The 24,927-nt window shown below is 34.7% G+C and overlaps 1 protein-coding gene across 1 annotated transcript; it reads right to left on the bottom strand.

Moving 5' to 3' along the window:
- Positions 1-6,718: 6,718 nt before the first annotated feature.
- LOC134691178 (uncharacterized) lies at positions 6,719-23,464 on the bottom strand. The gene is made up of 5 exons (XM_063551498.1): positions 23,165-23,464; positions 16,614-16,737; positions 15,595-15,703; positions 14,657-14,793; positions 6,719-7,372 (listed from the first exon to the last, which is right to left on the bottom strand). Exons 1-5 carry the CDS (start codon positions 23,382-23,384, stop codon positions 7,084-7,086), a joined length of 879 nt encoding a protein of 292 aa, XP_063407568.1. The 5' UTR covers positions 23,385-23,464; the 3' UTR covers positions 6,719-7,083.
- Between the last annotated feature and the right edge of the window lie 1,463 nt (positions 23,465-24,927).

The following is a 24,927-nucleotide window of genomic DNA, read 5'->3' as shown; positions in this document are numbered from 1 at the left end:
TCCTGCACCGTATACGGCATCCGTCGTTTTATTTCTTCGTTCAGTTCGGTAATGATGGAAGGTTATTATGACTGAGGAAGAATATCAGATATGATTTCTGACACACTTTTGTCATAATGGCCAATCAGCTCATGATGGCGACCGTAAAATTTCTTGAGTGATGACCTTAATTTGATTGATTCATAGTCCTGTCTTATCAACTTTTGAGAAAGCAGTATTCCTCGTTTAAAAAAATCAACGTGCTTTGAGCTAGCTCTAGAGTAACGTATCAATTGAGACACATATACTCCATATTCTGGTGCCACTGGGATGTTGCTACACAGACATGGAAAGTTGACTATAGGAAAATTAAAATCATCGCATTTGTCATAACATTAAGTATTCAACCAACCATCAGTAGTCATTTCGAAAACTAGAGGCTCTAAAGAGCCTGTGTCGCTCACCTTGGTCTATGTGCATATTAAACAAAGGACACAAATGGATTCATGACAAAATTGTATTTTGGTGATGGTGATGTGTTTGAAGTTCTTACTTTACTGAACGTTCTTGCTTCTTACAATTATATCTATAATGAACCTTGCCCATTAGTAACAGAGAAAAATATTTGGTAAAAATTTACATAAATTTACCGAGTTAATGAAAATTGTTAAAAATTGACTATAGAGGGCAATAACTCCTTAAGGGGTCAATTGACCATTTAGATCATGTTGACTTATTTGTAGATCTTACTTTGCTGAACATTATTGCTGTTTACAGTTTATTTCTATCTATAATAGTATTCAAGATAATAACCAAAAACGGCAAAATTTCTTTAAAAATTACCAATTGGAGGGTAGCAAGCCAACAACCGATAGTCCAATTCATCTAAAAATTTCATGGCAGATAGATATTGACCTGATAAACATTTTTATCCCATGTCAAATTTCCTCAAAATGCTTTGGTTTTTGAGTTATAAGCCAAAAACTGCATTTTACCCCTATGTTCTATTTTTAGCCGTGGCGGCCATCTTGGTTGGTTGACCGGGTCACGCCACACATTTTTTAAACTAGATACCCCAAAGATGATTGTGGCCAAGTTTGGATTAATTTGGCCCAGTAGTTTCAGAGGAGAAGATTTTTGTAAAAGATTACTTAGATTTATGAAAAATGGTTAAAAATTGACTATAAAGGGCAATAACTCCTAAAGGGGTCAACTGACCGAAATTACTTATTTGTAAATCTAACTTTGCTGAACATTATCACTGTTTACAGTTTATCTCTATCTATAATAATATTCAAAATAATAACCAAAAACAGCAAAATTTCCTCAAAATTACCAATTCAGGGGCAGCAACCCAACAACAGGTTAACCGATTCATCTGAAAATTTCAGGGCAGATAGATCTTGACCTGATAAACATTTTTACCCCATGTCAGATTTCCTCTGAATGCTTTGGTTTTTGAGTTATAAGACAAAAACTGCATTTTACCCCTATGTTCTATTTTTAGCCGTGGCGGCCATCTTGGTTGGATGACCGGGTCACGCCACACATTTTTTAAACTAGATACCCCAATGATGATTGTGGCCAAGTGTGGTTTGATTTGGCCCAGTAGTTTCAGAGGAGAAGATTTTTGTAAAAGTTAACGACGACGGACGACGACGGACGACGGACGACGGACGCCAAGTGATGAGAAAAGCTCACTTGGCCCTTTGGGCCAGGTGAGCTAAAAGGTCTAAATATGAAGGAGATTTATCTGTGTCGGTAGTATCTTTAATTTCAAGTTCACTTGAATATGTTAAATGTAAGTGATCACTGGATCTATTATTATTAAGAGAAGGTACATCATCAATACCGAAAGGTGAAATTAAAAGACTGGGCTAATTTCTTTTCTCCTTTCTGTATAAGCCCATGGATACATTCTGCTTCTGCAAGTAGAGGAGCGCAATTGGTACCCATTGGGATTCAAATAGTCTGTGAGAAGACCAAACCTCCAAATTCAACAAATATGTTGTCAATTAAAAAGTCCATCATTGTAGTGATATCCTCTTCGGTGTATTGTTTCCTTGACTCTGTATGATTTTTCACAAAGTAAGCTGAATTTCTGCCCAAAACTAGATATTTTTAAAAACGTTTAGTGCCCTTTTTGTTAAAGAAACATAAGCTGACGAGTTCTTTCAGTCGAGCTTTAAGTTTAGTATGTGGAATAGTGGTATAAAGAGTTGAAAAATAAAAGGTTTTAATGTTGGTACAATGTTTTAAAGTTGAGATTGTAAATTCACCAATAACTCTTTTGAATCTTTTAGTATCCACATCTGATTAACACCAATTCTTAAATATGTCGTTTCGGAATATTTCTGAAGTCCTTCTTTGACTGCAGTGAGTATGGCAGTAAGAGCTTAAGAAAGGGGTTTAGTGGAACACTTGGAAGAACCTGCAATATACCTTTCCTTATAAGGATTCTTGTGAAGCTTAGGAATCCAATATAAGGATGGAAGATCCTGGTCTTCATCCTATGGATTAACACCAAAGGAGATTAGAACCAATTGGTGGTTTTCAAGGATCTCCTGCTTCGTATGCATACTTAGTGTATGTGTAGGATTTCCAAGTGTGTTATTTATCCCGAGTTCCTTAAACAGGCAGTCAATGTATTGTTTCTTGCAAACAAAAACAATATTGTTTGAGGCTTTGTCAGCTGGAACGACAACATATTTGTCATGGAGGCAAGACAACTCCGCTATGACCTGAGGGTCTTTAAAGATGGAAGGAACTTTGGTGCTCATTGACCCTTTAAGCTTACTTACTCTTATCTGAATCAATGACCTCACTGATTTTACTCACTCCGAAAAAGTGTCAACATCAACCTTTTCTCTTTTTGCCCAGTCTTTTGCATAACCCTCAACAGAATCCATTAGTAGTTTGAAGTTCTGCTTCCAATTGATTGGCTATGGCTCTCTATATTTCGGACCCTTGGACAAAAGTTGTCTCAAGTACTAGTTATTGACTATGTTTAGGTCTCCAGAAATTACATGGCCAGCAGGATTATACACGAAATGGGAATGTGAACAGGCACAATCAGGTTGTTTAGCTTTGAGGTCATCAATATTTAGATTCGGCAGCACCTTTTTGTGATTGAAAATTTTAGATGCAACAGGGTTGATGTAGGAATAAGATACTATAGGAGAAGATTGATCCTTAAAGTAAGAAGGAATGTTGCTTTTTACTCTTTTATGGTGAAGAATATAACTTATATTTATAGCATCAATACCCTTGTTTGTGAACTTCATTTTAAAGAATGAACGTTTTTACAGTTCCTCCGAATGTTCAAAAACGGGTCTGAATAATCTATTGTTACCAATGTCCATCACCATGGCAACTATTTTATACTTCATAGATCGAATAATATAGGTTACCGTGTGGCCTTTGACAATGAGCAGAACCCATACCGTATAGTTAGTTTTAAAATGCATATACATAACAAAATGTTGAACAATTCAAACAACAAAAAACAACAATTTATGTGAAAACAATACCCGAAAAACTATTATGCCAAGCACTGAATTACAGGAAGGAAGCAGTACAACATAATAAAATACTATAAAAATCAGTCGAAAAAAACCGTAAATATTCCATTAAAAAGCATGAAGCAAAAGATTTAATATATTGCAAAATACGTAAATTTCCTCAAAAGAAGGTTTAAGACAACATTTTGATACCTTGAATATGAAAATAACATATTTTTTTTTATAATCAAACTATCAAATTAAACCATTCTTAATATATTAGTACACAGAAGACTTGATAGTGTCAGATATCAGTATTTATACATCTGAATGACAAAACTGCTGACTTTCCAGAAAACCTGAGTTGACCCCGGATTTTGATTGTGGTTTTGTTTTTCTCATTCTTTTGTTTTTTGTGTAGTGAAATTGTAGACTGTTCTTTTTTTCGCTTCCATTTTGCCATGGATAATCTGTATTTATTGGACTTCAGCTGGTTACTGATTGTCCTTTGGTATTTCCAAATTCCTTTCAATATGGCTACAAGCTTATTAACTTAATGCATTTAATGAAGACCTGCAAAAATGCCTCTGGTATGATCTTTTAACCTATATTAATGTACGAACCAAAGTCGGACCCAATTTATATCATATAGTACAAAGATGTTACATTTTCCCGTTGAATTGTTAATAAACTATCGAGGTTATCGTTATATATAAAATACGAGCTAATAACGACTAGCTGCCACTAATTGCCCCCTTTAGACTGAAATAAATACAAACTAATACATGTAAACTAAGTAAAAGTAGTAAAAATACAAAGTCAATATAGACCAAAACTGAGTGGAAGAGGCAAAATAATCTCTAATAGCTTAGGAATCCAATATAAGGATGGAAGATCCTGGTCTTCATCCTATGGATTAACACCAAAGGAGATTAGAACCAATTGGTGGTTTTCCAGGATCTCCTGCTTCGTATGCGTACTTAGTGTATGTGTAGGATTTCCAAGTGTGTTATTTATCCCGAGTTCCTTAATCAGGCAGTCAATGTATTGTTTCTTGCAAACAAAAACAATATTGTTTGAGGCTTTGTCAGCTGTAACGACAACATATTTGTCATGGAGGCAAGACAACTCCGCTATGACCTGAGGGTCTTTAAAGATGGAAGGAGCTTTGGTGCTCATTGACCCTTTAAGCTTACTTACTCTTATCTGAATCAATGACCTCACTGATTTTACCCACTCCGAAAAAGTGTCAACATCAACCTTTTCTCTTTTTGCCCAGTCTTTTGCATAACCCTCAACAGAATCCATTAGTAGTTTGAAGTTCTGCTTCCAATTGATTGGCTATGGCTCTCTGTATTTCGGACCCTTGGACAAAAGTTGTCTCAAGTACTAGTTATTGACTATGTTTAGGTCTTCAGAAATTACATGGCCAGCAGGATTATACACGAAATGGGAATGTGAACAGGCACAATCAGGTGGTTTAGCTTTGAGGTCATCAATATTTAGATTCGGCAGCACTTTTTTGTGATTGAAAATTTTAGATGCAACAGGGTTGATGTAGGAATAAGATACTATTGGAGAAGAGTGATCCTTAAAGTAAGAAGGAATGTTGCTTTTTACTCTTTTATGGTGAAGAATATAACTTATATTTATAGCATCAATACCCTTGTTTGTGAACTTCATTTTAAAGAATGAACGTTTTTACAGTTCCTCCGAATGTTCAAAAACGGGTCTGAATAATCTATTGTTACCAATGTCCATCACCATGGCAACTATTTTTTGTGTGGCCTTTGACAATGAGCAGAACCCATACCGTATAGTTAGTTTTAAAGTGCATATACATAACCAAATGTTGAACAATTCAAACAACAAAAAACAACAATTTATGTGAAAACAATAACCGAAAAACTATTATGCCAAGCACTGAATTACAGGAAGGTAGTAGCACAACATAATAAAATACTATAAAAATCAGTCGAAAAAACCCGTAAATATTCCATTAAAAAGCATGAAACAAAAGATTTAATATATTGTAAAATACGCAAATTTTCTCAAAAGAAGGTTTGATAAGACAACATTTTGATACCTTGAATATGAAAATAACATATTTTTTTATAATCAAACTATCAAATTAAACCATTCTTAATATATTAGTACACAGAAGACTTGATAGTGTCAGATATCAGTATTTATACATCTGAATGACAAAACTGCTGACTTTCCAGAAAACCTGAGTTGACCCCGGATTTTGATTGACTGTGTTTTTGTTTTTCTCATTCTTTTGTTTTTTGTGTAGTGAAATTGTAGACTGTTCTTTTTTTCGCTTCCATTTTGCCATGGATAATCTGTATTTATTGGACTTCAGCTGGTTACTGATTGTCCTTTGGTATTTCCAAATTCCTTTCAATATGGCTACAAGCTTATTAACTTAATGCATTTAATGAAGACCTGCAAAAATGCCTCTGGTATGATCTTTTAACCTATATTAATGTACAAACCAAAGCCGGACCCAATTTATATCATATAGTACAAAGATGTTACATGTTTTCGTTGAATTGTTAATAAACTATTGAGGTTATCGTTATATATCAAATACGAACTAATAACGACTAGCTGCCACTAATTGTCCCCTTAAAACTGACATAAATACAAACTAATACATGTAAACTAAGTAAAAGTAGTAAAAATACAAAGTCAATATAGACCCAAACTGAGTGGAAGTGGCAAAATAATCTCTAATACAACGGCATACCAAATATCATTGATCTACCAATAGTGATTCCCCATAAACTGACCTAATAAGTATACATTGTTAACGCCGCCGCCAACGATTTTAAAACAGCCCCTTAGTTTCGTTTTTTCTTCGTCGACGGTGAGACTACTATATATATATACTATAACACAATGTGTTATAGTTAAAGTAGTCTCAGGTCGACGCGAGATCATAAAAATAGCCCCCAAAAACGCATTAATAATTGGTACTAAATTACTATCCTCATAGCCTTTGAAACATACCAGGAAAGTCGCCTCCCATGCAAAACATCAATATATTAATAATAATTTCTGATAGATCAGAACTGAAGAACGCTAGCAGGTAACAACTCTTCATTGTCAAGCTGCTGTTCAATATCATCAGAGAACAAGGTAATGAAAATGTTTGTTAGATGAACATACGGACAAGGTGATTGCAGTACAGCACAGCATTCTGGCGTGTTGGTCTTAAAAAAAATAACACAATAGAAAAGTAAAAAACTTTAAGGAGTGAAACGTAATAAAAAAGGTTAACATAATTTATATGAAAATATGAAACCGGTAGAGTATATCAAATAAAAATTAAAACTATATGTATATCGAATATTATATATCATAATGATCATGTTACTAGTACTTGGTAATCACTAGTAAGGCTACTACTTTATTAGTTATCTGGTCGTGTATATCCTAAGTTGTTTTCTCTGCATTTAAAAGTAGCCACATCCTGTTTTCCCATTCTGCCAACAAAACTCTCACATTTCTAGTTTACTTCTTGCCACGTGAGAGAAAGACTTTTGAAACATCACTTTTAGTCTATATAATAGAATATGAATGGCTGCTGTTTCTTCTTCTAGAAATCTCCTCCTCCTCCTCCGCCACCATCTCCACTGCCTCCTCCGAAAAATCCACCACCACCACCACCTCCACCTCCGCTACTTGACGAATGAAAATAACTGCGATGTCCTCCACTTCGACCCCCTCCGGAACCAGAACCACCGGAGCAACATCCACAGCAACAACAAGTAATAATAGCTATGATTCCTACACCTGATAAAGCACCTATCACGATCCCTGCTATAGCACCCCCACTTAAGCTGTTATCTTTGATGTGTTCACAGTTACCACGTTCAAATATAGTTCTGAAACAATAAAATATTTAATCTCAGCATGTGTTCGATATTGATTCAACTTTTTTACAATTGTAAACGTCAAACCAATATTCAGGTTTTCTTAAGGATATGCAACTCTGAGGAGCCAAACATTTCTAGAAGTGAACTTTTTAGTTAACCTGATTTTTGGATACCTATGTGTTTATCTCTCCATTGTCTAGGGAGAAGATTTAGCTGTATATAAATAAATTACACATGTGTTTATCTCTCCAATGTTTAGGGGGAAGATGCCATGAGCTGTTTACTGATGAATTACCCTGTGTCTATCTCTCCGTTGTCTAGGGAGTAGATATAGCTGTTTTCTGATGAATAACTCTGTGCCTATTTCTCGTTATCTAGGAGTAGATTTAGCTGTTTACTGAGGAATTACCCATGTGTCTATCTCTTCGTTGTCTAGGGAGTAGATTTAGCTGTTAAATGATGAATTACCTATGTGTCTATCTCTCCATTGTTTAAGGAGTAGATTAAGCTGTTTACTGATGAATTACCCATGTGTCTACCTCTCCGTTGTTTAGGGAGTAGATTTAGCTGTTTACTGATGAATTACCCATGTGTCTACCTCTCCGTTGTTTAGGGAGTAGATTTAGCTGTTTACTGATGAATTACCCATGTGTCTATCTCTTCGTTGTCTAGGGAGTAGATTTAGCTGTTAACTGATTAATTACCTATGTGTCTATCTCTCCATTGTCTAAGGAGTAGATTAAGCTGTTTACTGATGAATTACCCATGTGTCTACCTCTCCGTTGTTTACGGAGTAGATTTAGCTGTTTACTGATGAATTACCCATGTGTCTACCTCTCCGTTGTTTAGGGAGTAGATTTAGCTGTTTACTGATGAATTACCCATGTGTCTATATTTCGAATGTCTAGGGAGTAGATTTACCTGTTTACTGGTAAATTACCTAGCTGTTTATCTCTCAAATCTGGAATCAAACCAATATTTGTCTTATGACATGTGTCCGTGGTTGTCTTATGCCATGTGTAAGTCTCAAGTCAGAAATATCGTGAATGGTTGTCTTATGTCATGAGATTTTGATTGTCTGATTACAGGTGTCTCGGGGTCTCGCGGGAATAAATCATTTTTTTCCCTTTAATATAGGATTTCGCTATATTTTTCTACAAATGAACTTTATCTTATACTTTATAGATATGAAATACAACTAGAGGATCTAAAGAGCCTGTGTCGCTCACCTTGGTATATGTGAATTAAACAAAGGAAGCAGACAGTTCATGACAAAATTGTGTTTAGGTGATTGTGATGTGTTTGTACATCTTACTTTACTGAACATTATTGCTGCTTACAATTATCTCTATCTATAATGAACTTGTCCGTGTAGTTTCAGTGGAAAATGTTAGTAAAAATTTACAAATGTATGAAAATTGTTACAAATTGATTATAAAGGACAATAACTTCTTAGGGGATCAATTGACCATTTTGGTCATTTGACTTATTTCTGAGTCTTAAATTGCTGTACATTGTTGCTGTTTACAGTTTATCTCTATCTATAATAATATTCAAGATAATAACCCAAAACAAGCAAAATTTCCTTAAAATTACCAATTTAGGAGCAGCAACCTAACAACGAGTTGACCGATTCATCTAAAAATTTCAGGGCAGATAGATCTTGACCAGATAAACAATTTTACTCCATGTCAGATTTGCTCTAATGCTTTGATTTTTGAGTTATACGCCAAAAACTGCATTTTACCCCTATGTTCTATGTTTAGCCGTAGCCGCCATCTTGGTTGGTTTGCCCGGTCACAAAACACAATTTTTAAACTAGATAGCCTAATAATGATTCTGGCTATGTTTGGAAAAATTTGGCCCAGTAGTTTCAGAGGAGAAGATTTTTGTAAAAGTTAACTAGGATTTACGAAAAATGGTTAAAAATTGACTATAAAGTGTAGTAACTCCTAAAGGGGTCAACTGACCATTTTGGTCCTGTTGACTTATTTGTAAATCTTACTTTGTTGAACATTTTTGTTGTTTACAGTTAATCTCTATCCATAATAATATCCAAGATAATATCCAAAAACAGCAAAATTTCCTTAAAATTACCAATTCAGGGGCAGCAACCCGACAACAGGTTGTCCCGTTCATCTTAAAATTTCAGGGCAGATAGATCTTGACCAGATAAACAATTTTACCCCCCTCCCCGTCAGATTTGCTCTAAATGCTTTGGTTTTTGAGTAATAACCAAAAACTGCATTTACCCTCCATGTTCTATTTTTAGCCGTGGCGGCCATCTTGGTTGGTTGGCCAATCACATTTTTTTTAAAACTAAACACATCAATGATGATTGTGGCCAAGTTTGGATTAATTTGGCCCAGTAGTTTCAAAGGAGAAGATTTTTGTAAAAGATCATGGAGATTTACGAAAAAAGGTTAAAAATTGACTATAAAGGGCAATTACTCCTAAAGAGGTCAACTGACCATTTTGGTCATGTTGACTTATTTGTAAATCTTACTTTGCTGAACATTATTGCTGTTTACTGTTTATCTCCATCTATAATAATATTCAAGATAATAACAAAAAACAGTAAAATGTCCTCAAAATTACCAATTTAGGGGCAGCAACCCTACAACGGGTTGTCCCATTCATCTTAAAATTTCAGGGCAGATAGATCTTCACCTGATAAACAATTTTACCCCAGTCAGATTTGCTCTAAATGCTTTGGTTTTTGAGTTATAAGCCAAAAACTGCATTTTACCCCTATGTTCTATTTTTAGCCATGGCGGCCATCTTGGTTGGTTGGCCGGGTAAAAAAACACAAATTTTAAACTAGATACATCAATGATGATTGTGGCCAAGTTTGGTTTAATTTGGCCCAGTAGTTTCAGAGAAGAAGATTTCTGTAAAAGTTAACGACGACGGACGCCGGACGCCAAGTGATGAGAAAAGCTCACTTGGCCTTTTGGCCAGGTGAGCTAAAAATGGGGTCACCGTTCATTTACGCTCACAATCTGCCTTCGCATAGAAAGAAGCATACATTTTTGTAGTCCAAATAATTATGACGTCTTGAAAGGCTATTATATTTTTTTTCTTTGACGCCTTACTTCAAAATAATTATGACGTCTTGAAAGGCTATTATATTTTTTTTTCTTTGACGCCTTACTTGAAAGGATACAATAGCCTTTCAAGACGTCGTTAGGCGTCAAAGAAAAAAATATAATAGCCTTTCAAGACGTCATAATTATTTGGACTAACATGTTTGTTAATGTCCTTTTTTCTGTGGAAGTAATAGGCGAAATAGCGGTAATATCGAAATGAAAGGAGAACTAAATTACAGGAATCGCTATGATAAAGTAACAACTACTAAAGAGAACTACTAAAATTTGTAATGAAAAATGAATATTTTTTTTTCTGAAAATCTTGTACCCGCGAGCCTCCTTCGTCATTTGTTGTTATGTTCTAAGATCAAAATTTCGTTAATTGTTAAAACAAGATAACACATTACAAATGTCTGTAAGGACTATCGCCAGTTGTTGTTCTGTTCTAAGGACAGAAATATTTTCAATGTTTGTCTTATGTAATGTGTCTGTCCCAAATCAGGAATCTCGACAATGTATGTCTTATGTCATGTGTCTGTCCAAGTCAGGAATCTCGACAATGGCTGTATTATGTCATGTGTCTGTCCAAGTCAGTAGTCTCGACAATGGAATCCTATGTCATGTTTCGGTCCCAAGTCAGGAATCTCGTCAATGCTTGTCTTATGTCATGTGTCTGTCCAAATTCAGGAATTTTGTCAATGATATCTTATGTCATTTTTCTATCCCAAGTCAGAAATCTCGTCAATGATTGTCTCATGTCATGTGTTTGTTCCAAGTAAGGAATCTCGTAAATGATTGTCCTATGTCATGTGTCTATCCCAAGTCAGGAATCTCGAAAATGGTTGTCCTATGTCGTGTGTCGTTCCCAAGTCAGGAATCTCGCAAATGATTGTCCTATGTTATGTGTCTGTCCCAAGTCAGGAATCTCGTCAATGGTTGCATTGTATAATGTCATATGTCTGTCCAAGTCAGGAATCTCGTCAATGGTTGTCCTTTGTTATGTGTCTGTCTCTAGTTAGGAATCTCGTCAATGGTTATCCTATATCATGTGTCTGTCCCAAGTAAGAAATCTCATCAATGTTTGTCCTATTTCATGTGTCTGTCCCAAGTCAGAAGTGTCGTCAATATTTGTCTAATGTCATGTGTCTGTCCCAGGTAAGGAATCTCGTCAATGGTTGTCTCATGTCATGTGTTTGTCCAAAGTCAGGAATCTCGTCAATGCTTGTCTCATGTCATGTGTTTGTTCCAAGTCAGGAATGTCGTAAATGATTGTCCTATGTCATGTGTCTATCCCAAGTCAGGAATCTCGACAATGGTTGTCATATGTCATGTGTCTGTCCCAAGTCAGGAATCTCGTCAATGGTTGCATTGTATAATGTCATATGTCTGTCCAAGTCAGGAATCTCGTCAATGGTTGTCCTTTGTTATGTGTCTGTCTCTAGTTAGGAATCTCGTCAATGGTTATCCTATATCATGTGTCTGTCCCAAGTAAGAAATCTCATCAATGTTTGTCCTATTTCATGTGTCTGTCCCAAGTCAGAAGTGTCGTCAATATTTGTCTAATGTCATGTGTCTGTCCCAGGTAAGGAATCTCGTCAATGGTTGTCTCATGTCATGTGTTTGTCCAAAGTCAGGAATCTCGTCAATGCTTGTCTCATGTCATGTGTTTGTTCCAAGTCAGGAATGTCGTAAATGATTGTCCTATGTCATGTGTCTATCCCAAGTCAGGAATCTCGACAATGGTTGTCATATGTCATGTGTCTGTCCCAAGTCAGGAATCTCGCAAATGATTGTCCTAGGTCTTGTGTCGGTCCCAAGACAGGAATCTTGTCAATGTTTGTCTTATGTCATGTGTCTGTCCCAATTCAGGAATCTCGTCAATGGTTGCATTGTATAATGTCATATGTCTGTCCAAGTCAGGAATCTCGTCAATGGTTGTCCTTTGTTATGTGTCTGTCTCTAGTTAGGAATCTCGTCAATGGTTATCCTATATCATGTGTCTGTCCCAAGTAAGAAATCTCATCAATGTTTGTCCTATTTCATGTGTCTGTCCCAAGTCAGAAGTGTCGTCAATATTTGTCTAATGTCATGTGTCTGTCCCAGGTAAGGAATCTCGTCAATGGTTGTCTCATGTCATGTGTTTGTCCAAAGTCAGGAATCTCGTCAATGCTTGTCTCATGTCATGTGTTTGTTCCAAGTCAGGAATGTCGTAAATGATTGTCCTATGTCATGTGTCTATCCCAAGTCAGGAATCTCGACAATGGTTGCCCTATGTCTTGTGTCGGTCCCAAGTCAGGAATCTCGCAAATGATTTTCCTAGGTCTTGTGTCGGTCCCAAGACAGGAATCTTGTCAATGTTTGTCTTATGTCATGTGTCTGTCCCAATTCAGGAATCTCGTCAATGGTTGCATTGTATAATGTCATTTGTCTGTCCAAGTCAGGAATCTCGTCAATGGGTGTCCTTTGTTATGTGTCTGTCTTTAGTTAGGAATCTCGTCAATGGTTGTCCTATATCATGTGTCTGTCCCAAGTAAGAAGCCTCGTCAATATTTGTCTAATGTCATGTGTCCGTCCCAAGTAAGAAATCTCATCAATGTTTGTCCTATTTCATGTGTCTGTCCCAAGTCAGGAGTCTCGTCAATATTTGTCTAATGTCATGTGCCTGTCCAAGTCAGTAGTCTCGACAATGGAATCCTATGTCATGTGTCGGTCCCAAGTCAGGAGGAGTATCGTCAATGTTTGTCTTATGTCATGTGTCTGTCCTTAGTCAGGAGTCTCGTCAATGGTTGTCTTATGTCATGTGTCTGTTCCATGTCAGATGTCTCGTCAATGGCTGTCTTATGTCATTTGTCTGTCCTAAGTCATGAATCTTGTCATGTGTCTGTCTCAAGTCAGGAATTTCGTCAATGTTTGTCTTATGTCATGTGTCTGTTCCAAGTCAGGAGTCTTGTCAGTGGTTGTGCTATGTCATGGGGTGTCCCAAGACAGGAATTTCGGCAATGGTTGTCTTATGTCATGAGTCTGTCCCAAATTAGGAATCTCGTCAATGTTTGTTCTATGTCATGTGTCTGTCCAAAGTCCGGAGTCTCGTTTGGTTGTCTTATGCCAAGTATCTGTTTCGGGTCCGTAGAACCGCGAATTATTGCCTTATGTCATACTGTTCAAAGTCACGAGTATCGTAAGTTGTGTATGCAATTTGTCGCGCTCGGGTAAAAAATCTCGTTTATGGTTGTCTATGTCATGTGTTTGTCCAAAGTCACGAATATCGTCAAAGGTTGTCTTATGTCTGTCCCGAGTCAGGAATCTCGCTTAAATTTAACAAATCGTATAGACACATGTCTTTTGTTGATTTACAGCTTGGCATATTTTTTAGACACATGTCTTTTGTTAATTTACAGCTTGGCATATTTTTTATAAACATGTCTTTTGTTAATTTACAGCTTGACATATTTTTTAGACACATGTCTTTTGTTAATTTAAAGCTTGGCATATTTTTTAGACACATGTCTTTTTGTTGGTGACTATTTTGATCTCTTTGAATTTAATCATTTGTTTTGACTACTCATCTCTTGCGGACTTGTACACTGATTTAGGTTTATCTCTAAATAAGAAACCTCGGTAATCTAAAGAAGTTATATGATGCTTATGATTGGTGAAGATAATTTGAGGAAAATAGCAACTGTTTTGTATTTTCTTTAACGATAAATTCATCGAAAAACATTTATTTTCTTCAGTTTGCGATATGAAAATAGTTCATTATCTTTTGATTTGTAACCAGTCTTTGTGTAACATAGAGAAGTAGGGCGTTCGGATTGGTTAAAACTGTCATTATCGTGAAATATTCCATACTTAAAGGCAAAAGCAAGGCCAAATCTAGGCAAAAAGAATGAAAATTAGATAAAAATACCAGTATTTGTTAGCATATGTATGTGAATTACGTTTCGTCAGTTTTATAACATCATATTATGCTTTTAATATTTGATATTTGTATGGTCCATTTTTATATAACAACACCTTTAGATGTTTTACAGTAAAACCTGTTTAAAACGAGCCTCTTCTGGACTGAAGATTGTGTTCGGTTTTGGCAGATGCTCAGTTAAATCAGCTTCACAACGCGCTTGATATGACGGGCATGTTTGGTTTGATCAGGGTTTCTGGATATGCAGGATTCGGACTAGTTAGGTTTCACTGTATTTGTACTTACTTGTACTGATCTATCATTTCATTTAATGCGCTACTATACCATCCTTCTGATAACTTAGGTTTTACTCTATTGTAAACTTCCTCAACACACTCTGTTGTTAAGATTTTATACGCTGTTGGTCCAGATTCTGTGTATACCTACATGACAAGTAAAGGATAACTATTGAATAAATATACGCACAGATTTTATAAACTGTTGGTCCAGATTCTGTGTATAATTACTTGCCAAGTAAAGGATAAGTATTGAATAAATATACGCACAGATTGTATACACTGTTGGTCCAGATTCTGTGTATACGTAATTGCCAATTAAAGGATAAGTATTGAACAAATATACGCACAGATTTTATACACTGTTGGTCCAGATTCTGTGTATACCTACATGTCAAGTAAAAGGATAAGTATTGAATAAATATACGCATAGATTTTAGACACAACATAACAAAATGAAAATAAAAAGTAACAACAAGATCATTAATATATACAATAGACGTAAGCATTTCAAGAGTCCAGGTGTCCTCAGTTCAATAGACTGTTTTAAAAAGGTTCCGAACTTACATGTATTTACCTGAATATGTGATCTTGTGTTGAGTATATATATAATTTTATCTCTGTCATTTAAATTCATAAAGTGCATATATTCATTTATCAAAAAAATCAAAAGAAACTTTTCCATTATTATGGTTTCTATTACAATATAAAAAGAAATGGATTTAAATTCATCTTTATTTTGTTTGCAGTTTTTTTAACTAATCTTTTTTCTCTTGGTATTTTAAGGGATCTTTTCGTTTCTATTAATAAATTATGGGCATTAAATCTAAATTTTGTTATCGGTTTTCTAAATTCAAATTTTGAGCAAGATGAATATACAGACGCCACCCAAAAGCACACTATAGCCTGTCTCCAAGTGAGCCGGGGAAAATAACATATTTTTCGTACCTTTCTATCGTCACGTGATACAAATATAACTACATTGTTGTCACATTCCTCAAAGTCCCAATTCACTCTTAGATAATATGCAAAACTTTGTGCTGCAGCTTTGGAAGATCTGTTAAATCACAAACGAAAGTAACTTTTCTTGAAGTAGAAAATAAATTACAAATTAGGTAATTGGGTATTTTTTTTCAAATATTGGTACGTGAGTTAAATTTCAGCGTTACCATAATTTATCAGCGGCCTTTATACATTTCTCTTTTTATTTTTGCAAGACATTAGATATCACTTTCAGAAGTTGTATTTGAATTGCCAGTACCTTGCATACAAGTTATGCTAAACTCTGAGGTACAATTTTATTTATCACTTAAGGAGTTTTAGCTGTTACTAATACATGTGTGTCCTGTTGATTTTTTTTTATTGTTGCTCTCTTTAGTTATATTTTTTTGTCATTACACCAGACATGTGACAGAGTTGTCAAGTCACAACTGGAGATTTGGAAAATTTCAGCTGGAGTTTGGGCTTCATAACTGGAGATTTTTAGTCGACCTTTTATCGACGCACGCAATGGTTTTTTTTTTTGTGTTTTCAAACTGCATATTATCTTCTTTTTTTGTTAACAAAGCAATGATTCCATACCTTTCAACACCTGCATAGCCATTTTTACTTGAAAAAAAATAAAGATAATGTGTGTTTCAAGAAGAATCACATGTATGTTACACAACCAGGATGAAGCTAGAGAACAATATGCCAGCGAACAATGAAGCAATATATCTAAAATCCAAAACATTGAAAAGGACAGCGACGGCCGTTGTAAATCAAAATATTTTGAAAAGCAGTTATTCCGTTCTGTCATTGCACACAATTTATTACGAGCGTATGATGTACCTATGACATAAACAGTGGTATATTTATAAATAAATTTCTTTTGGTTGCGGAATAAATTGATTACTGATATTGAATTATTGTCCTTCACATTATCCTTAATAAGAATTAATTTGAAGAATTAAATAAATAGTGCAAACCCCGAATAACTCATAGACGGGACTATAGCAACAGCGATGTTGTAACCATCTCGATAGGAACATTGGGAACATCTACATTTACCGGAATTTGAGACTCTCTCTATAAGCTCGTCTAACTCATCACCTGAAAAATATTAAAATGTCCAGAAGTGAGACAAAATCTACATTTACATTTCACTAACGTTTTTGTTTCAATCTTAGTCGAATTGAGAGAATATTTCATTCAAGGAGCTATTCTCTTTCACTATTCGGAATTCAACATGCCGGCTTATCCTATCGTAGTTACAGATGCATTAAACCATTTATATAAAACATTGCATTGAAATTAAAAAAAAGAAGAGTGTGTGAACGCGAATATCGAATTCGATTGTCCATTCCTTGTTATTAAATACTTTGTATAATTTTTTTTTACTTAAAATGAATTGAAAATATTTCGTTTATTTTTAGTTAATTATTTTTCTGTTTAAAGGGACAGATCCAACATTTAAAAAAAACAGGGGGTAATTCTTTAACAGGTCGGGATCACTACCTTATATGGAAATGCATAAATTATCATACTTATGTTCTCGCACATGTAATTGTTTATTTACATGTGACGCAATTAATTTTTACCTTGGGTTTTGACCAATCCACTAAATGAGTCACAATGCATGCGCATGATGGACTACTACGTGTTTACAATTAACCAAGAACACGTGTTATTTACTGAACTGCAACACATTTTTTCGTGCAATGCGGGATTCACAATTTCGCTTAATTTTTAGTTTTGTGTATCCTCATTTATAGTATCTGATATGAACGAACGATAAAAAAAACCTCTGAGGTATATTTTGTGATAAAATTAGCAACAAACGGATATTATCGATGGATGAAACTATAAAAAAAATGTATTGAGCTGTATACCGTACCCACTTAGTGGCGGGGGTTGGGGGATGGGCCCCCTTTTTTTTGGGACGATCAGTGCATTTGGATGGGGACATGTAGTTGGAACCCCCTCATCTTTTGTCTAGGATTAGGACCCCCTTTTTATGGATCCGCCCATGTCGCTTTTATAACACTTTTTTTTAGCATACTGAATAGTATGATGTTCTTACTATAAGTTCAGGTCCTGATAAAAAAAAAATTACACATTCAGTACAGAAAGAAAGAGTTTCAATGATTTTTTTTGGTGTTTTTCTAGATGATTTTGGAATTACATTAAACAAGTTAAAAAGAGCTCAAATGATATTCTTTCTGGACAGTGGTCACTTTAGTGGATATTTCACTGTGTCATGTCGTGAAATTAATGCAGGTTCAATTCATAACAATGCACAAAACCGGTTTAACTACTTTTGTAAGGCGAAAAAGAAAGTCGAATCGTGAAGCCAATAAACAATATTTTTTTAATCTGAGCATTCAAATTGAAGATTACGATATATATTTTACATTAAATGTATTTGCAGAATAAAAAAATTGGTAATGAGAGTCCCAGACAATATATTAGTTGACTGTTTTCCCACTAATTCCACGTGTTTTAAGTAGTAGTATACTCGTAGTAGCCCACAATGCATTGTAGTTCATTGAGTCGATTGGTCAGTTTTTCAAGGCCATATTGGCCTTGTGTTTTGGAAATTACTATGCAAATATATTCTGACGTCAGAATATCTAGAGTTCTCGACCTGTTTAAACGTATATATATATATCACCCTGTATAACCCCGATACAGATGAAACCGGACGTTGACGCGTTCGAGTCGAGCACACCGTATAGCACTGAGTTCAGACAGTAAGGAATTCATACTTTTAAAGACAATCCAATATATATTCTTCGTATATTTTGCGCCAATATATTCTTTGTCATAATACTCATGAGTTACTAAAAGGTTTTTCAAAAATATGACATTTTTTATACAAACATCAAAAAACGCACGACGATATCAATGATAAAACGTGCTTGGTATTTTAAACATTCAAAACTTAATGTTTCTCGTACCTCATAGTTTTTAAAACATACATTTTTGAAAACTTCATAGTATAAATTAACAAACCTATAAAGATCGTTTGTTGATGTTGTATCTAGAAACAAAAAAATACACGTTTTAAAATGTCTCTATTTTCATGTTGTGTACGCTTCGTTGTCATTACACCTTTTTATACTGTACGCTTCGTTGACAAAATATTGCGTTTGTCAATGAATTTTGCATGTATTAGATTATGCTTTGATATGATAATAACCAATATGCATGTTTGAAAATAATAATTTACCATCATAACATGCAGACAGCAACCCATAATGTCAGTTGTATTGTCGAAAAACATTTGGAGGAAATTTTTACATTTAAAAAAATCCTCATGTATACAAAAGTGTAAATTGGAAGGAAAATACAATAACTCAACAGATGCAACTATGAAAAAGCATACAGATACACACGTCCGATTTCTAATTTGATAGCATATTTGAAAGTGTTTACCATACAACAGTAAGTGTACGGTTAGGTGGTGGGTTGGGTGCCCGCTAACATGTTTAATCCCGCCATATTCTGTATGTGCCTGTCCAAAGCCAGGAGCCTGTAATTCAGGGGTTGTATATATTTTTTTGTTCACACTTTTGTGCAAAAATTGAGCCGTTAGTTTTCTCGTATGCACTGGCTACATTTGTTATTTCGGTGTGCTTAATAGCGGTGTGTGCTTTTTCATTGTTAAAGACCGTACGGTGACCTAAAGTTGTTCATTTTTGTTTCGTTTGGTCTCTTGCGAAGAGCTGTTTCAATACCGCATCTTCTATTTGATATAGAAAGTAATCAAATATAATCAATGAATTTTAGGTTTAGCCTTTTGGCCTGAATCTCAGAGGCGGGTCCAAGGGGGTCATAGATTAAAATAGAGTTACATTAAGGCTCAAGAATAGGTGTATGCAAGGAACATGTAACTGATAGCCATCAATAGTAATACAGTTACTTTAATGTGAAGATATAAAGATGAAGAGACAACACTCAATATTAACTGGTTTGCTTTCTTTAATTATGTTTTTGTGTTTGTTTAATTTTTATGGTATAAAGATTATGCTTAAATTCCTCGAACATTACAGTTTTTCTACTGTGGTGCAAAAATCTAAATGATTGGTCAGGTCATTCTGGTTATTATAAACACCTTTAAAGTCTATACTCACCCATATGCATTTCATTCAAATTTTGATTTATTTCACAGAAGACCACGGGGACCATATTTATATTCCCCAGTTACCCTTGGCGTCATTGGTAAATTATGGGTAAGCAAAGCATCAATCACCAACCTAACCTTAGACATTTGCTGTGTTTCTTCTTTACTGTTGGTACTTAACAATATATGGACCCTTTTATTTGTTTATGACACGCGTACGTAATTGCTGATTGTTGGTTGCTTCACGATCACTTGCAAATATGCCATGCATGTTCAGGATAAGCACAAAGTAGCAACACATACATGTAAGTCCTGTGAGGAGACCCTCCGGAATTACGCCAGGGACGTTTGGATTGCCACTGGATAAAATGATGTATATTTTATAAGGACACAAATGGTGCCTTTCAACAGGCTATTTATAGACCTCTCTTGAAGTTTTTGCAGGGGTTCGTACTGTGTAGTTAGCGTGGTACTCTCTTTAAACGAGACATTGGATTTTATATTCCCATTCGGACAGGACGTGACTGTGTACTGTTACATCCCACACAACTAAATGGGTGGCCAACTTCAGTCAGTTTTTACTGCCGATCGGAAAAAGACCAAAGTGATCATAACTTATAGTATATCTCCCAGTCACCCTTCACCAAATTCTTTCATAAATAAAAAAAAAACAATTGGCCACAATATAGAAAGTTTTGCTCTACCTGTTAAATCAAAACATCACTTAACATTATTACAATTTATGCACACTTATAAGGACTCATAATACCGTACATCCTCTCGATACTGTTCATATTTGGCATTGCACAAGTTCGTGCGTTTTATTACGTCTTTACCTAAAAGCGTAGGAGATATACTGATTAAAACACTTTGGATACACGATTAACTTCTTAGTTGTAATTCGCTTTGAAATAACTATCAGTTACTACTATTACTCCTTTGTCGATATTTTATGTATATGGTCTTTGTGCCTTGTACCGACATTTTGAGTTTAGCCAATTGCAACTGAACTTTTTTATCATGTTGTGCTGTTACACCAGTGTTCTATGTTAAGGAGAGGGTTGGAGGCTCACATATTTAAACCTGCCGCACTTTGTTTTGTCGGTCCAACGTCAGAATCCTGCAGTACATTGGTTATATAGATCTGTCATTTCATAAGTTATAAATTATTAACCGTTAGTTTAATCGGGTTTTTTTTTAATATTTTTTTTTCATATCGGGGCCTTTTTTAGGCGACTGTATGGTATAGGTTTTCCTCATTGTTAAATGTTGTACATTGGACTATAATAGTTAATACGCCAACTTCATTTAAACTTTGATGGACAGTTGTCTCACTGGCCATCACACCACATCTACAAAGCTCCGCATGTAAAAAAAAAGTAATAAAAAAATTAAAGCAGTTGGAATGCCATCTATGGCATTCGGCAAATTAAGTTCAACGAGCTCCTTCATGTATGTCTGCTTTCGTCTAGGCGAATTTGGACCAACATCGGCATTTGGAAGAGCCTCAAATTAATGACTGTACTATACTTTTTAAAACTTTCTTTCCTCTGGAATATATTTATTAACTGTTCATTTCATCTGGAAAAACATTGAAAGTCTCAATTTTCAATAAAAACATTCCAAGCAGATGTACGCGAGTTACATATTTCAATTTTGGCTTTGTATGACAGATATGTTAAGTTCAACTTCTTTGACTAAGTTAACAGATAAACATAAACAATAAAATACAGAAAAAGGGTCGCCGACACCATCTCGAAAACCTTGACAAGAAAGTGTTTGTCACGGTTTTTGTCAACGAACTGTACAGTGATTATTTCAAAACGCACAACGAACGCGACACATTTGGTGGAACGAACAATACAGTCAGCAAAAATTTATTTTGTATGATATTGCGTTTATTTTAAGTTCTAGGGCACATTTGAAGGCACGTAGTAATTCAATGTATAGTTATTTAGTATTGCTTAAGGTATTAATACTCAAAGGTGTATGCACGAAAAGATATTTAGCATTGTTTACATCGTAAACCGTATGAAATTGCACCATGTCTGTGCGTTTTGCATCTTGCAGTTTAATCAAACGTTTTATACAATATCTAAAACTTACAACAACTGTATAATTTAATAAAGAAACTAACATGCTCATAATCACATTGACATATTTATTTATACTCAAATAAGTTCTAGAGAGGCATTCAAAGTTATTGTCATCCCAAATGTTGTCCTGATTATCGCTTCGAACGCGTCAACGTCCGGATTCATTTGTATCGGGGTTATACGGGGTGTATATACCGCAGAACGAAGCGACTTGACAATTTTGGACGAACATACAGTAAGCTAATACAATTTTATATAAATAGAGATAAATAGATATGGGAATATGTGGTGTGAGTTCCATTATGATAAGACAACTCTCCAACCAAATAACAATTTAAAAAAAGTAAACCATTATAGGTCAATGTACGGCCTTCAACACGGAGCCTTGGCTCACACCGAACAACAAGCTGTAAACTCTTTGATACACACATTTAAAAAAAAAAGTTTACTGTATGTAAGGCACAGTAAGTCTATTTCTATCAAATCGATAATCCTTTTATTTTTTGCATGATTTAAAGTAAATCTTATGTGCCTAAAATCTATACTCTACACACCAAGAATAACTTATGATGAATTGCACATTTTTATCTTTTTGTTGTGATAAAATATAAGATAATCATATGCCAATATGTTTAGAGTGAAAATAAGTAAATATAAAGAAATATCATTAGTTAAGATTTGAATGATCATAAGCTAACCGCTGTGTGTTCACAGGTTATTGACCTTTCACTCGGTGCATATGTATTGACTTTCGTCAGTCAAGATCAATGTTTTTATAATTATCAATGCAGTATTGATCAGTAAATATATTAGAAGAGGTGGTTGCTATGCACACGAGTACTGTACGTTTACATTATTTACATAATTGACAAATTTCATATGTGGATGATTTAGTAAGGAATGTGTGTTATAACAATATAACTTATTAAATGTGGAGAGTTACACGCTTTAGGGCTAGTACACGTATCACTAAGTTCATACTATATACAATGAAATGTTGAAAAGTTGTATACACGTAAAGTTAAGTTACATTTCTTAGGTTATTCATATAAAAAGTAGGTATATTTCATTATCAAAAGCATAAGAATATTTAAAAACCCCACAATTGGAAGTTCGAAAAATTGATCCACTCTCGGCATATAATTTTATTATGATTGTATGTGAGTGGTCAAGTTTCTTTATTAAAGAAAACATGTAGTAAAGTTTGTATTGATTATAAAATGCATATGAAAAATGCACATTAAACAAATTTGATATCATTATATATTTTTTTCAAGCAAGTTTTTGCACTTTGTTTAATAAAAACAATACTATATACCTGCCGATCTTGATAAAATATGACTCGGGTCACAAATCCATGATTTTTTACAATTCCTCCCACATTTATCAATGTTAATCTGAGGGTTTGGAAAATCCTCTTTCCGCCAACTATCCCTATGTGATGTATCCGGAACACATGGCGGCTCTGTTGAAGATGCAGCTTCACTTATATCGATGACGTAGAGAGCAAGGAAATATATAAATAGTAAAATGTCCATTTTATGTACAAAGGTTACTTAGGTATCACCTGTGAAGGCGAACAAGTTTATAGATATTTATAGAACACCGCAATGCGTTAACTCTTTACAAAATATATGTATAATCTATACTCATCAGCAAGAAAACAGCACTGCTTTATACTAGTAGTTTGAAATATTTTTCATCCCTGGTGAAAGAAATTGAATTTTTAAATGTGTGTTATTTTTTGGCACTTTTGCGAAAATGTGTAATTGCCAATTAAATATAAAAAAGAGGATGTGGTATGATTGCTAATGAGACGAGATCAACTGACACAGAAAAAAACACCGCATAGTCAGATACAGTGCATTTCAATTGGAAATTTATTTAACTTTTTTAAACCAACTTGCTAATGTTTTTTTTTTTAGAATGTCGCAAATAACGATGACTTCAACTTGAAATGCTGTTGCAGAACTGACTGCTCATTGAGCTCCTCTATTTTTTGAATTTTTTTCCAGATTTTCGGAATCCTCTGGTGTTATCCATGTATTGCCATTAAGAAAAATTGCCCACTAACCCCTACTTTTCTTTCCATAGTTTTATGACATAAAGTTCAAAAAGTTGTATTTCAAAACCTTATAAAATCCTTGTTATTTTTTCGCAGTTTTAAAGTAAAACAAGAATGTGTCCCCAGTACATGGATGCCCCATCCGCACTATCATTTTCTATGTTCAATGAACCGTGAAAATGGGGTTAAGTCGATCTTTAATTTAGCATTGAAATTAGAAAGATCATATCATAAAGAACAGGTGTACTTAGTTTCAAGTTGATCAGACTTCAACTTCATCACAAACTACCTCGACCAAAAACTTTAACCTGAAGCCGGACAGACGGACGAACGAACAGACGGATAAACGAACGAACGGACGGACGGACGAACGGTACTACGCACAGACCAGAAAACATAATGCCCATAAATAATTAATTTTTTTTCCCTTTGGTTTTAGTTGTTAAAAAATGAAATCTGCCGGCTAGTTGCGACCTTTAAAGTTAAACATCCTTCTGGATGTTTACTTATTACTAAAAATCTCTTTGTTACATCTAAAATATGTAACTGATAAGAAGAAAAACGAAACAAAAACAAAAAGGTGATAACCTCAAATTTTCAAAAATGTTCCGAAATGATGCTGTGGCTAGAGTCATTATATTATAATATCATTTGAATCGACAAGTTTGTTATAATAATGATTATTCGTATGTTGTACTGTTATACCACTGTCCCAGGTTAAGGGGAGGGTTATGATCCCGCTAACATGTTTAACACCGCCACATTATATGTATGTGCCTGTCCCAAGTCAGGAGCCTGTAATTCAGTTGTTGTCGTTTGTTTATGTGTTACATATTTGTTTTTCGTTCATTTTTTTACATAAATAAGGCCGTTTATATTTTTTAGGCATGAGTTTGTAAAACCTGCAGATCAAAAAGATTACATATTCATTTGAATTAAATAATCTTAAAGTTTAAAAAGAACTTCCTTGTATCTTTTGAACAACTCTTATACATTGTGAAAAAATATTGTATTAT

The sequence above is a fragment of the Mytilus trossulus genome, chromosome 11, assembly GCF_036588685.1.
Source record: "Mytilus trossulus isolate FHL-02 chromosome 11, PNRI_Mtr1.1.1.hap1, whole genome shotgun sequence".
Taxonomy (NCBI): Eukaryota; Metazoa; Mollusca; class Bivalvia; order Mytilida; family Mytilidae; genus Mytilus; species Mytilus trossulus.
Note: the sequence above shows the minus strand (reverse complement) of the source record. Positions and strands in the feature narration are given on the sequence as shown.

Coding starts and splice junctions, on each gene's coding strand:
- LOC134691178 (XM_063551498.1), bottom strand. CDS start 23,384: ATGGACATTTTACTATTTATATATTTCCTTGCTCTCTACGTCATCGAT. Junction 16,738..23,164: donor TATTTTATCAAGATCGGCAG/GTATATAGTATT, acceptor AATATTTTTCAG/GTGATGAGTTAGACGAGCTT. Junction 15,704..16,613: donor CCGTCTATGAGTTATTCGGG/GTTTGCACTATT, acceptor GTGATTTAACAG/ATCTTCCAAAGCTGCAGCAC.